General features: G+C 38.6%; 1 protein-coding gene across 4 annotated transcripts in view; it reads left to right on the top strand.

Moving 5' to 3' along the window:
• LOC149250125 (uncharacterized) overlaps positions 1–15,132 on the top strand; it is a 74,903-nt gene that overhangs the window by 45,766 nt on the left and 14,005 nt on the right. For 2 of the 4 annotated variants that reach the window (XM_089458917.1, XM_089458918.1), the window contains exon 2: positions 2,065–4,391. In XM_089458917.1, the coding sequence (XP_089315043.1) occupies positions 2,202–4,391 (2,190 nt within the window). In that variant the 5' untranslated portion in view covers positions 2,065–2,201. The remainder of the gene's footprint in view (positions 1–2,064; positions 4,392–15,132) is intronic. The other 2 variants (XM_089458920.1, XM_089458919.1) reach the window with 2 other exon arrangements.

Raw genomic sequence — 15,132 nt, 5'->3', positions numbered from 1 at the left:
TTGTTTACTTGGAATGAAAGCATAGGAAACCCCAAAGTACTTCCTCACATTTCGTGGATGGTAAAGGGGGTAAACCGTCGGCCCTTATTACGGGGCCTCGCCCCAAGGGAATCGAAGAGAGTTGAATTGATTGATAACAACTAGCATCAATTTTAAAGAACTTCATGTTTCGCTCTAGACCACTTGAACTAACCCTTAGGGCTATTCATATTTGTAACTATCATATTTCAGAACATATTTAAATTTAATAAACAAACATATAAAATTCAATATTTACAATAATTTTTTTTCGAAGTTATATATATATATATATATATTATCATTGCTATGTATATCACATTAAAATTAAATTATAGAATATGCCAAAGAAAAATGTTGCATATATATGTAACTATATGTATTATCAGGGTTTTAATAAAATTAAAATTAAGAATATTTCTATATATTGAGATGTGAAATTTACATAAATATAAATAATATTATTAAGAACCAGCGTCGATACATCTTAAAACTGGGTCTACCAATCACCTAGAGGAATCAAATCTCTTGAGGTGCAAACTTTTCCTCAAGTTTTGCGCTCAAAACGAGGTTTGCATCTTGAGATTTGATATCTCTTGGCGCTTGGTAGATCCGGAGTTAAGATGGATCTATACTGGTTATTTCACAGTGGAGTTTTTCCCTTTGGGGTTTTCTCCACTATGCACATAGTGTTCTTGTTTGACATCTATTTCGTGTTGTTCTTAAGATGTTTGTGCCCGTGAGTGTGGTCAAGTTCTAACAAGATATACAAAAGTCTGACAAGGATGTAGGAGAAATGATTATGGAAAAGTAAAAAGAATGATGAGACAAAGTCAATATTTATCAACATATTATGCAAAATATGAGCTCTTTCATGTCTCGCTAGCTGGTTTAGAAGTTAGGGCAAAACTTCATCTTAATATGAATAAAATTAGGTATTATCCTGATTACAAGTGGAAGGATGGACGATCAAGGAGAAGAAGACATTAAATCAAAGGGACAATCATTCTTACACTTGTGAAAAATGGAAAAAATTGAGGGTTTGCGCACAAAGACATCAGTAGAAATGACAGAACAAAACTGTTATAATAACGGCAAATAAAGAGAATAACTTAAAGATATTTGCTTCTGATGCAATGCTGGAAATTGTCATAGGACTACTACTTTCTGTAAATTATCTTTTTGATTTATATCCCTTTGAAAACTTGAACCCTGGGCACACTTAGGCAAACTTCCAAGATACTTCAACTTGCTAAGTGGTGTGCTACAATCATATTATATCTGTTTAGGGTTTGTTTATTCTAGTTCATGATAGAATATGATCAGTGGAATCCGAGGTAATTCTCTGAGTTAATGTTCTAGGGATGCGTTTTAATTAATTATCACATAATTGGGGTGTTGTTAAATATTTATAACATTTAATTTTCTTTTGGAGTAAACGTCTTCAAGAATGAAAAATTGGTGGTTTTCTATTCATTATTTCTAGATAACAATTTTTTTTTGGGGTTCCCTCAAAAAATATCTTTAAATTCCATATGAGGAATATACATGTTTCGGTCCTTGAGGGACTCTCAGACAACAGGCTTAAAGCCATTGCAAGCACATACTCATTATGAGCTTAAACATGTCACATGCGGGAAGTGAATCTGGGTGGGGAGGATAACAACATTTCTCCCAACCACCTGAGCTACATCCAATTGACAGCTAGATAACAAATTTTACATTGGATTTGGTTACTATTTATTAGTTTGCCGTCAGCATTTTTCTTTGACAGGATTTTTTATACATATTCCACAAGTCATGGTATTATTTTCCTTTTGAATGGTTTGATCTCGATAAAGCAAATTACAAGACAATCACAGGCATCTGACTATCTTTTTCTTATCTTTCTATCTAAACCTTCCTGATTATGATAACTCCATGCTTTCAGTTTGGCTGTACACAATTTAGATAATCATCTGATATTAGTGAGTAATCTTCAAATTCTTGTGGATTTGGTTACGTCGTTTTGTTAACAGTACCTGACAGCAATTACTTTGTGTGTAGGAGAACAATGGTGGTTCTAGAGATTCAGAGGTTCGAGGGAGAGGAGCACATAGTTCAGGAGCATAGACGTTTATAGTCCTGATATTTTTCTTTCCTTTTTCATTTTATCAACATCTTGTTGCAAGCATCTGATTCACATGGACGACCAACCCAATCAAAGGGCTGCACCTCTTATAGGTATTAGTAGCAGGGGATTTTGTCTTCTTTCAGGAGATCCAAATCATCATCCAAGGAGTCTGTCGTTTGTTGGGACAGGTGGTACGAGTGTGACTACTTCTAGGAATGATTCTATTGAATATCGAGAGCAGGGAGAATCCTCCAGGGCTAGTGTGCATCCCTCCAGCAGCAAGTCAATATTGCAAAAATCAGCTCCAATATCCCCTAAATTAGGTTCTTCTAGCTCATTAACCTCAAGGAGGACATGCCGGATGCAGCAAAATTCTGTTACTTTAGGGCAATGGAGCTCAGCACAAAACTCTTCTGCTGGTTTGGCTCAGTTGCGACCGAGTAGTCCAACATGCCAAAGAGGAGTTGCCTATAGACCAGGCAGCAGCCATCGTCTGGGCCTGTCAGAAACATCCAACTTGACAGCTTCAGAAAGACAGATGAATTTTGTTTTTCTTCGAGAAACAGCAAGTCTTTCCCAAAGCAATCAGCTTTTTAGTATTAATTCAAGTGATGAAAAGCCGGATCCTGAGGCACTTTCGGGAATAGTTTTGAATGGGGAGCATAATGGGAGTAGCTTGGATGAAATCAGTGAAAGGATCAGATTGTCAGATTTATTGCAAAAGAATGGGAAGCATTCTGTTCGGACTGGCATAGAACATGAGGAATTCAGTCATTTTGGAGTAGGATCTTCCTTATATCCAATGGCAACTATGCTTATCAATGAGTCAGATAGGCAACTTATCGATAAAGGAACTAGAGGTAGAGGTGTTGAGACCAGCTTTGACAACATCTCCCCTGTTGCTGTTGATAGAATGGCTGAAGATCTGATTGAACCAGTTGGAGCTTCTAACAGTGATTCTTTATTTCTTTCTAGTGTAAATCAGGTGACTCAGGAGCAGGTAAGTTTGAATAGGAAAGTGGATGACCACATTGACAAATCTCCTGCGGGTCAGGGGGAGGTGGTAAATGTTTCCAGGTCTCCAGGATTTAAATGTAAGAGCTCCATATCACAAACTGCGAACCAATTCGCTAGCCAAAATTGTTCTCAAGATTTGTCTAAAGGTTATGGATCAATAAACGTTTATAATGGTCGGTCGTCGGTAGAAGCTAGTACACGCACTGAAAGGCAAAATACGAGCAGTTTGAGGCATACATTAGTGTCTGATTCAACACAATCTAGTTTTTCTTCATATATTGGCCATGCATTGGAGAATCCATGGAATGGTATGCCCAATCAGACCAGGAGTACTATTTATGGACAAGAGTCACGTAGAGTGCCAAGGTTTTCTGAAGAATCACTTGCTAACAATACAATTGCAGCTATACCCCAGAGGAACATGCACAATGGACCTGCGTTACCTCCAACTCATTGGAACTCAGTAGATAGAGGTTTGCCTCCTCAATCTTTCAGAAGGCCAATTACTGCAATGGAATCTGCTGCAGGTTGTTCTGTTGAACTAATTGGAGAAGAAACTGATTTGGAATTAGAACTTCCAAACCATAGTAATGACACTGTTTTACATGTAAGCAATCGGATTTCAATGCCTCTCAGTAGACACAGGGGTTTAAATTCTCCATCTTTGAGAGGGAGAAATTCTATTGGGCCTTTGCAAAGAAGAACTGATACTTCATTTGGGGCAGCCAACTCTTCAGGACAAATTACAACGAACAGGTATATTAGGAGAATTGAAAGAAACATATCAAGCGAAATGCCAAGCAGAAGGTTAGTTGGTTCATTGGAGATGGAGAATAGAATCAGCAGAAGTATGGAATCAGCTAGTTTGTATAATCTTTTAATAGGGGATGAAATGAACAATAACACATCTATAGTTTCTAGTTTGCCATCCTTAAGACCACCTCCACTCCCTTCTGAAATACGTTACAGCAGGGAAGAGACATTGTCAACTGATTCTATATCCTTACCATTAACAAGGCCCACCCCTCAGGAAACACATCCTCTACCATCTCTTGCATCGGCACATAATGTCAATCCTTTGAACTTCTTTGACAGCTCAATGTTTGACAGGTCTACATCAGTGAGAGGTCCTCCAGAAAGATATATGAGACCAAATTCTGAAGGTATCAGACAAAGGTCATTCCGGCGCCGGTCAGCTATTAATGAGAATCAGCCTGGGCTCGCAATGGCTGGATTTGTGGAGGTACTGTCTGTTTATCCTTCTTCCTCCCTCGTTTTTTGTGCAGTATCCATTCAAACTCCAAGTGTCCATGTGCACCTGTGTTTTGACCTACAAATGTAGTTTGTCTATTATCTATATCTCTTAAGAAATTGATGCTTTTCTTTCTGTGTTTTTTTTATCTACTCAGATATTTTGCATACTCTAGTTTCAGCTGTGAGTCATCTGGTCACTTTTAGCATTTCTAGATTTTAGGTGGTTATGATTTCTGCATGATTCACTGTCATTGCATGCATCTTATTGGAACCCTAGGTTTTATTCCTGGAAAGATCACAATGTATTTCTCTTCCAATACTGGCTATTATTGTGGATCAGTACAACTGTAAAGTACGTACTGTTGTTTGGTATGTATACATTTAGTCACTGTTTAGTTTATGTGGCAGGCTTACGTTTTCATCTTAAATTTTCACAGGTATTCATCTGGACATGGGATTTTCATATTTTGTTCTTTTTGACAATTAGTTTGTTGATTCACTTCTTGTTTGTGCTTTACTCAGTCCTCCAGCGATACTTCATCTTGTTCTTCTAGTTAGTTTGTTGAACTTGATATTCACTCCTTGTTAAGCTTTTGATAAACATACTTCATGATACGAAGCAATTGTAAGGCTGTCTTCTTAGCTTCAGTTTGCAGCAAGACAACAGTGCATTTGGGGGTTTGTGTGAATCATTTTTGCATCTAAAGTTCATGTTACCTTGACGATTGGCAGCAATGAGAACATACTGAAACAGCAAATCTTATCTTTTTGTTTGCTCACAAGTGGTTAAATCAAAGGTAAGAAAATGAAGTTATGTTAAGCCATCAATGTGTCCAAGGAGGAAAACAAGTGTACTTTCTGTGACTACCCTTTTGGGGCACCTTAACAAGAAGAGTTAGGCTACACGTATATTTTATCGTTACAAAGTTAGGAGGTTTAGTGCCCCTTCCGCCTCCTCTCCTTAAGGTGATATTTGGCAACAATTGTGTGTAAGAATGAGTTCCAGAGATACATCTTCTTTGTTTTCTGAAGTTTTCCCATTTCTGTGTCTTTAGTCATACTCCTAGTTTCAAGAATCCTTGAAGGGCATTTGGAAATTGGAAAGAGATAATCATGTAGAGCTATAGCTTGTTCTTTTACTGGACAGAGCATATTGTTTAAGCAAACATGTCTTACCAAGATTTTCTAATTGCAATTGGGAATTTTGGTGAATTATTCAATTCTCATATTTGATATTTGGACGGATAAGTAAGGTAGCACATTGATCAATATCTTGTCTTCTTTCCGCAAAAGACAGATGTTTATAAATCCATAGATTCAAGAAGGTAAAAATTTCAGTACAATTGTGGAAGTTTGTATGAAAGCTGTTCAAGTTCTATTGTCAAAAATCTATCTTGTCTTAAGCTGGAACAACAATTATGGCTTTTTGGCTGTCATAGACTCTTATGCAGACCGTGGGAAAAGAGTGGCAGATTGATGGATCTGAAATTTTAGTTGTAAATATTTTCTTGGATTGAGTTTGTTAAGTGAAAGAATTTTTTTAGGCTAGGTTTTCCAAAAAGATGTAGGAGGCAAAAATATTGTTAGGAAAAACTATGCTATATATTAAGTGGATAACTGGAACTGTTGTATTTAAAATGCATTGGAAGAGTAATGTGTCAATTATGCCTAGCAATCCATCCTCAAAATGCTTTGAATTTGTGAACAGATATGCTAGAGAAATTTGATGGTAACATCTTTGTTACAACTTTGTATTTGTATCTCGCCATTGATTGATGTGTTCCTTGTTATATCATAATAAACATGTAATATTATTTTTTCTAGGTAACATATTTGGAGGAAAACCCTCAGGCACTTCCCCTCATTCCAAGGATGATACCTAGGGTAAACACTAGATTCTTCATGGCACAAGGCTCAGTCAACAATAGGGCTCAAAGTTGTTACAACAATATACTCATTTTGAGCTTAACATGTCACGTACAAGAATATAACCTGGATGGGAAGGATAACACTCCATCCCTCAACCGCTTGAGTTAGAGATGTTATACCCATTGACCCACATGTAATATTATTATGAATTGTTATCTATGAGATCACAATTCAATAACTAAACAAGTTGCATCACTGCACAACTCCACTTGTATGCTGTCTGCCTATTCTTGAAGTCCGTTAAAATGCTTTCTCGTTGAAGGTCATGTGTCTATATTGTCCACTATTCACATACCACCCTACATCAGAAATTGTACGAATACATGATACCATGAGAAACCTGTGTTAAGTTTGGAAGCTAACTCATGCGCTTTGGCGACAGCTTCTACTCTTCTCACGAATTGCCTTTGCTACTATGTGGCTTTCTTCCTCTTGGCACATTGAGATGCATAGTGACTCACTTTGGGCACTTGAAAAACTTCACATAACTCAAGTGTTTCTTACCCTAGTCTGAAGAATATGATTCTTCATCCTTGTCCTTCTGAGTTCTGACCCTCCCTAGTTCTTCCTTTCATGCCTCATATATTTCTGATGAGGGCGAAGTTCTTGATTTGTTTCATTCTGGGTGAATGGACTCTAGTTTGTTCTTCTCTTGGATGAAATCCTCCAAAGCCTTTGAAAGGTAGGAAGCTTCTCTCAAGAATAGATACCAAGAATAAACATGTCCTTGGATGAATGGAACCCATTTGGTGCTATGGGCACCAACTTCTCATCCTCCACCTTGACCTCAATAACTGTGCATTGATCTCGAAGCTCAATGATCTTCATTAGGTAGTGGGCCACTGTATTTGTGATAGTCAAGTGATTTCTATTGAGCTTGTTCTTCAATAACATCTTTTGGTTAACCTTCACACTTTAGTACATAGTGACTAAAGCATTAAACATGTCCTTTGTTAATTTCTTCTTTGCTAGGGATCAAATTGTCCTTCACTGAATCAATGGTGTTCTCTTTGCCTTGGCTGCCTTCTTGTTGTGCTCGGCCAGTTGTGCAGGATTGATAGGGGTGGTCAGCTTTTCTTCCATAAAACTCCAAAGATCAATATTCTTCAATATATTCTGCAGCTTGAACTTCCATTGTACAAAATTGGAAACATCCTCCAACATGTGATAGAGACCGAGTAGTCATTCCTGCAACTTTTCGAACAAAACATACCAAACAAATCAGTGTGAAAAAAAGTCAGGTCAGCAACCTATCATAGGTGTGGATCAACACTAATCACTAGAGCAACTCGGACATTACACCCAACAATCAATCAAAGGTCTCAGTTTGCTTCAATCATTGAAGCAAGGTCATCACACCCATTGAGATCGTTTGACAACTCCCTCTTGCAAGCAACATCTTGCTCCATACATGGATCTGGAAAATCTCTGAAAGCGTTCTTTGATACCATGTTAAAATTTTCAACTCATGGTAATAGTTTACTATACAGATTCTACTACGCTAACAACTAGATAACTTTAAACTACTATCAAAAATGAAATCTGATCTATGCTTCAAGTTTGAAACTCATCACATTGAAAAAGGACAAACATTAATGTCCACCTTGCTATTTCCTTACCATTAAATCAGAAAATCAAATTTGCTACAGTCAACTCTGAAAATTGCTTCATGGTTTGAGGTTAACAAAAAGTGAATACTAAAGTTTAAACTTCACTCCCATGTCATCTTTTATAATTGAAGCAAAGGGTCGTGGGTTAGAATGAAGTTGGACTAAATCTCCCCTAGCACCTAGCTTGTGTGGAAAACTATGTTGCCAGGAAACATGGGTTTGGGGACGAGTATGTCACTTTTTGAAACAGAGTGTGTTGGTTCATTGGGGATATATATATATATATATATATATATATATATATTATAAATTATAATATATATGAATTTGTATATTTTCCAACTTTAAACAAGAAAAATAAAATATTTATGATTTAAACTTTAAAGATTTAAACATGCACATCATTGAACATTCAACATTCACATTGAAATTTCAAAATTTCTAGTTTGATATCAAGTGCAAATTGGAGTTTACATATTAATAAGAATCATGATATATGTCCATTGTCATACTACATTCAAAATTTGCCTTAAGGCATCTCCAAACATGAACTAGGAAATTTCAAAATAGTGAACAATGGCTTCCTCAAGCCATGTCATCAACATCACTTAGATCTTCAGTTAGCATGCTCTCCAACTACATAGCTACAATAGTAATGACCTTAACATAGCTACAATAGTAATGACATTCAGCCTACACAATGAATCTACAGTGGCCATCTCTAGGTTGAAACTGCAGAAAGAGAAGTAAAAAGGCCGAGCTTGAAAAGAATTATAACAAAATCAGTAAAAAAATTGACCCTAACGTTCCTGATTTTGGGGTTCCACGCACTTGTTGTTGGGGTTTCGTGCACCCAATTAGACAAAAGAACCCAAATTTTGGTTGCGAAGAACCCGATGCTTACTCGGAGAACCCGATTCTTTTGGGTGCGTTTTAGAAGAACTCGTACACGGACCCGATACTTGGGGACGAGAACTTGGGACGGGTTTGAGAACCCCACCCTCGGGTTTGCGAACCTGTGCAACATAGGTGGAAAATCATGTGAGAGTAGGAAAGCCTTAAAGGCATGCAAGCCTTATTGAGATGTGCACCCTCCTATTCTAGACTCATCTGCTAGGCTACTATTCCTACAAAAATGTGCTAAAGCACTTTCCAAATATACCAAAATTGTTTTTATAAATATTAAAAATCACTTTGTGATAATATAAGAAAATCAAAGTCTTCTAATTTTGGAAAAAGCATAAACATAATAGAACTTGTTCAAATTAGACAAGTTGTTGAAGATAGACATTTTACTGTCTATATCAAGTGAATATGTCTCACCTAGAGGATTCTCTCATGTTCCCTCCACCATCTTATATTTGCAATGGGAGGGGTTGCATTGTAAATTGTAAATTTACAAAATATCAGATTTGTAAATTGTACTATCTCTGTTGAACTATTGAAGACTATAAGAAGATTTGATCAAGGGTTCCCCACATTGGGGTTTGTCCTTGGCTGGTGCCACATCTTGTGTCCTCTTTTCTTGGCTTGTCTTCTACTGTTTATATTTATGTTCTATTTGCATTTTAATATCATGTTCATGTGATTGCTAATCTGAATATTGATACTGGGCTATTAAAGAAATTGAAGTAAAATTGCTCTAAAGCATAGAACATACCATTTTGCCTAAAATTAGCATATTATTAGAGCTGAGGTGAAGACAAAGCCCAAGTAAGAGTGAAAGAGACAATTGGACAAGGACAAAAGGCTCAATGGGTTCCTCATTCCACTTCCCGGTTGAAGACAAGCTCCATGATAAATCTGACTATCATGGATGGAAGATGTTTCTTGATTTGACCTTAGAAGAACAAGAAGTGATGGATTATGTGCAGGGTAAAATCCTTGAGCCTCCTTCAAATGCACCGACTGCTGCGAAGACCAAGTACAATAGGGCTGAAGTCAAAGCAAAGAATATTATTAGGGATTCCATTAACAAGCGTCTGGTGGCCTACTTCTCCGAATTGAAGACCTCTAAGGAGATCTATGACAGGTTGATCAACATGTTCAAGGTTAGTAATGATAATCAAATTCTATTTCTCAAGAATAAGTTGAAAGATATTAAGAAGGGCAAGGACGAGTATATTCAATCCTACTTCTTAAGGATCATTGAGATCAAGAATTATCTACTTTCGATTGGAGAAGTCATTCCTGACAGAGAACTTACTCTCACCACCCTTGGAGGACTCTCACCCTACTTCTTAAGGATCATCGAGATCAAGAATTATCTACTTTCGATTGGAGAAGTCATTCCTGACAGAGAACTTACTCTCACCACCCTTGGAGGACTCTCACCTGAGTGGTATGTATTTAGAACCACTATACTCAACAATGATCGAATTCCAGGGTTTGAAGAATTGATGTCGAGATTCCTAATGGGTTACAGTGAGACCAACAAAGCCTACCATATATATCTTCCTGCACAGAGGAAGATAGTCTTGAGGAGGGATGTGACATTTGAGGAGGAGAGGGCTTTGAGGAGGTCTTGGGAGGTTGATCAGGTAGAGCAGCAGGCTCCTCAATAGGGGGCCACACCACAGGTTTCAGGTGCATCAGGTGGTACATCAGGATCAGGAGGTTCACCTTCTTCAGGGGTGACATGTTCACAGGGTACAATTTCGCCTGGTACCGGCTCACCTGGTGCAAGTTCATCAGTCATAGTATCTTAGAGTTCTGATCGCCGGGAGGAGAGGCACCAGTTGAGGATTTTCCCATACCACCACAAGAGACTATTGTAGGGAAGAGGAAGCCAAGATGGCTTCGGGAGACCCTGAAGGAGGCTCAAGAGGCAGTGGGGAGACCCAAGTGGTCAGTGAGGGAGAGTAGACCGCCAGAGAGGTTGGGTGGCTTTGTGGTAGATGTTGTGGAGACAAAGCCAACTAGTTTTGAGGAGGCCGCTAGACAACAGATCTGGAGGGATGCCATGGTGGAGGAGTATGCCTCTATCATGAAGAATGATGTCTGGGAGGTAGTGCCACGACCTGATGGGAAGTCAGTTGTGACTTCCAGGTGGCTCTACAAGGTCAAACATGCTACAGATGGTAGCGTTGAGAAGTTCAAAGCTCGATTTGTGGCGTAGGGGTTCTCACAGGTAGAGGGAGTTGACTATGAGGAGACCTTTGCACCGGTTGCTCGTTATACTTCCATTAGAGCAGTGATATCTATAATAGCTGAGATGGGTTGGAGGATTCACCAGATGGATGTGAAGACTACCTTTCTCAATGGTGTTATACAGGAGGAGGTGTACATTGAGCAGCCCGAGGGCTTTGAGTTGCATGGGAGGGGTTCTCATGTATGTAGGATGAAGAAAGCCTTGTATGGACTAAAGTAGGCACTAAGGGCAAGGTACCAGAGGATAGATGCCTACTTGCAGCAGATGGGTTTCCAGAAGAGTGATGCAAATCCAAACCTATACTCTATCCTAGTAGTAGGTGACGATCCACTCATTCTGGTATTGTATGTGGATGACTTGTTTATTATAGGGGAGTACAGTCTCATCCAACATTGCAAGAGATATCTTGCTTCAGAGTTTGACATGATTGATATGGGGCTGATGCATTACATTTTGTGGTTGGAGGTCTGGCAGGAGGATGGGCACATCGTTGTGGGCTAGGACATGTATGCAGGAGATACCTTGAGGAGATTCCGTTTGGATGGTTGCAGGCCTATGGCTACTCCTTTGATCACCAACCAGAAGAAGCTTCATGATGCTGACTCTGAGTTGATGGATCCCACTTTGTATCGTCAGTTGATCAGGTCATTGATGTATCTGGTCAACACTAGACCAAATATTTGTTTTGCAATCAACACATTGAGCCAATTTATGATGGAGCCAAGGAGAGTACACTGGGTGGCTGCAAAACATATGTTGAGGTACTTACAGGGCACAGTGGATTATGGTTGGACTATGTCAGATGTGATGGGGTCAGATTGATTGGTTGCATAGACTCAGATTGGGCTGGTAGTGTCAGTGACTGAAAGAGTACTTTTGGATGTTGTTTCTCATTGGGCTCAGTAGTTGTGTCATGGTTCAACAGGAAACAAAAGTCAGTGGCATTGAGCAACGCAAAGGCAGAGTATATGGCAGCTAGTCAGGCAGGGTGCGAGGCATTATGGCTTCGCAAGATGCTTCATGGATTATTTGGTCAAATGCTGAGACCAACTACGATTTACTATGACAATCAGAGTTGTATTAAACTCTCTGAGAATCCAGTGTTTCACGATCGGTCAAAGCATATAGAGATCAAATACCACTTCATTAGAGATTGGGTTCAGAGAGGAGCAGTGAAGCTTGAGTATATATCCATTGATGAGCAGGTAGCAGACATTCTCACCAAGTCTTTGCCAAGAGGCAAGCATGTTTTCTTCAGAGACATGATGGGAGTGGTGAACAACACCTTCCTCGGTAAGAGGGAGTGTTGGAAATAGTACCAAGGAGAGGTGTTACTAGGCATTTATCCCTTTTAGCCTAGTAGACACATTAATGACTTTTTTCTTGGTGACATTTATGAGTTATATTAATGTCATGGGTGGAAAAGGTACTTAAATGTGTTGTACCATGTACTTTTTCTAATATTAAAGTCATTTGTACTTTATAAAGTGACTTTATGTGTAAAATACATAGTGTACTTTTCTAATATTAAAGTGAGTTGAAAAATCACTTTATGATAAAAATAGAAAAAGGTACACAACTTGAAAAAGGTACTAGGACGCTTTTAAGTAATGGGGCCAATGTATGAGGGGGGTCAATTGAGAGAGTTAATCTCAACCAAACATCTTGAGATTTGGAGATGAAGTCTCATCCATTGGATCCTAGGTTTAGGGATTTAGTCTTTTCTAAGAGACAAAAGGAGAAAAGGGGGGCTCATTTCTTAATGTCACACTTGAGAGAGCATGAGTAGAAATTCAAGGAGAACTTGCAACAAGAGGAGGGTTCAATTTTCTAGGAGGGAGGTAGCCATAGGAGGCACAAATTCCAAGGAGATGAGCACGAAAATCAAGGAGGCAGTTATCACAAATTTCGAGACTGTTGGGCATGAATTTCAAGGTCTGCTCCAGCGTTGACTTGGCTCAAAATTCAAGGCAGAATTTTTGGGTTTGCTGCTATAGGCAAAATTATTTTCGAGGAGGGTCCTTGCTGTCACCTGGCATGAATTTCAAGGTTTTCCATTAACTTCTAGTGCAGAATTCAAGGCTGCTTTAGCACAAAAATTGAGGTTGTTTTGTAATAGAAATCGAGGTTGCTTTAGCATGGATTTTGAGGCATATTTCTGGGCACAAAAATCGATGAGATGAGTTGTGGGAAAGTGCAGAAAATTTTGGGCATGAAAAATTTGTAAAATATGAAATTTATCAGTGTTCACAAATTTCCAGATTTGCATTTAATGCTTCAGCTGAAGGGAGATAAGTACTGTGTTTAACTTTATGTTCTTAAACTAATTTTCTCAAGCAATAAAATCCTCCTTTGAAGACCCGTTTTCCCAAGAGGCTATGGGGTTTTTCCGGGGTCACCTTGACCAAAAACTAGTGTCTCACATGCTTGAATGCTTGCCTAAATTTTGTATTAATTTCAACTGTTAGGAAAAGTGAGAAATGGTAGAAGTACTCTTTGAATGTTTACAATTAATGCATTCTGAAATTTATATCAGTGTGACAAAACATGTGGGTTGGGCCTAAACAACATATGCAAACTTGTAAACTAGGTTAAGAGTGCAGATCATAAGTTTTCTACATTCCAAAGGTCATATGCTCTTGAAATCTCAAAGGAAGTTAATCATTCGTTGATCTTTCTCGTCCTTGGGTGACCTAGGTATCTCCTTGAGGATCATTTTCTAACCCTAGGCCTTACTAGGATTCCCTATAGGTCTCTTTCTTGTCGTTGCAATCCTTTATATGGTTGTTATCCTACAAAATCCTAAGAAAGACCTTGCCTCCTGAGGAAGTCTTTGGGTCTAGGAGTATCCTTTGTGATTGAATAACCCTTCCTCCTAGGTCTAGGTCTCCTCATAAGCCTTTCTTGGAGAGCTATTAGCTTCTTTGTGAAGCAATTGAGCCACTATTCGAGTCTCTCCTTTGAATGGGCATTGGAAACTACACAACACTTGATTGTTGATCCTATTATCATTAGTGATTTCCTTCGTAATGGGACTCCTCCCATCGCTGAAAATTTGTAAAGACTAAGAGTAGGGGGCACTGACTGTGGTGACAACGGATCTTTCTCCCATTGTTTCCATTTGGTCTAGTAGTTGTCCCTTAGGTACCCCTCCTAGGACCCTTGCTAGATTGAGTAACAACAAACAATATTCAAAATAGTGTATTAGCTGAATAGATCTCCCAAGATGGTGGTGAAGCAAAAAATCCTAGAGGATGCATGGTATGGGAGGAAGTCCATAGTCAACCATCTTAAGATCTTTGATTCTTTTTCTTATGCTTGGATTCGAGATGAGAAGAGAACCAAGTTAGACCCTAAGAGCAAGAAATGATCATAGAGTACAATAACATTTGTGACGTTGACGGATTGGTTGATGTTGACACCAATCAATTGAGCTTCATTAGAGATGTTGTAGTTGATTAGGTAGTTGGACTTTTCTTGACTTATTCAAAGGTTAAAATCACATAGTAATAATTCGTTGTAGCTAAGGATCTAGGTATCAAGCTTTGAGCAACTCCACTTGGAAGGGGGGAGGATAAGCATGACAAGTTTTTAGGAACCAATTTTGATGATATTGGTGCAACGATAAGCAACCTAGATTATAGTGATGACTTTGATGGGGAAGATCCTAAGAAGAGACCACAACGGTGGCACAACACTAATGGAGATGTTCAAACGAGTGAAATTATTGAGGGAAATCATTGAGAGGGAAGAGCAAATAGAAATCAAACATAGTTAACTTTGCTTTGATGGCCATTGTTTAGGAAGTATATGAGCCATAGGTGTTTTAGGAGGCAAAAGGGAGACCTGAATGGGAGAGGGCCATGGCACTTGAACATGACGTTTGATGAAAAATCAGACTTGGGATCTAATAGCTCTTCTACCAGGGAAGAAACCCATTGGCTAAAAATGGGTGTATAAGGTTAAGTAGTGTTGAGAAATCAAGAGGATTACAATTTTCATTAGATTTCTCTTCTCTTTAGTAATTGCTTGTGAATTTG

The sequence above is a fragment of the Pinus tabuliformis genome, chromosome 7 (genome assembly GCF_031772625.1).
Source record: "Pinus tabuliformis cultivar Carrire ecotype Pingquan chromosome 7, CPIR1, whole genome shotgun sequence".
Lineage (NCBI taxonomy): Eukaryota > Viridiplantae > Streptophyta > Pinopsida > Pinales > Pinaceae > Pinus > Pinus tabuliformis.
The sequence above is the reverse complement of the archived record's forward strand: the minus strand, read 5'-3'. Positions and strand labels throughout refer to the sequence as shown.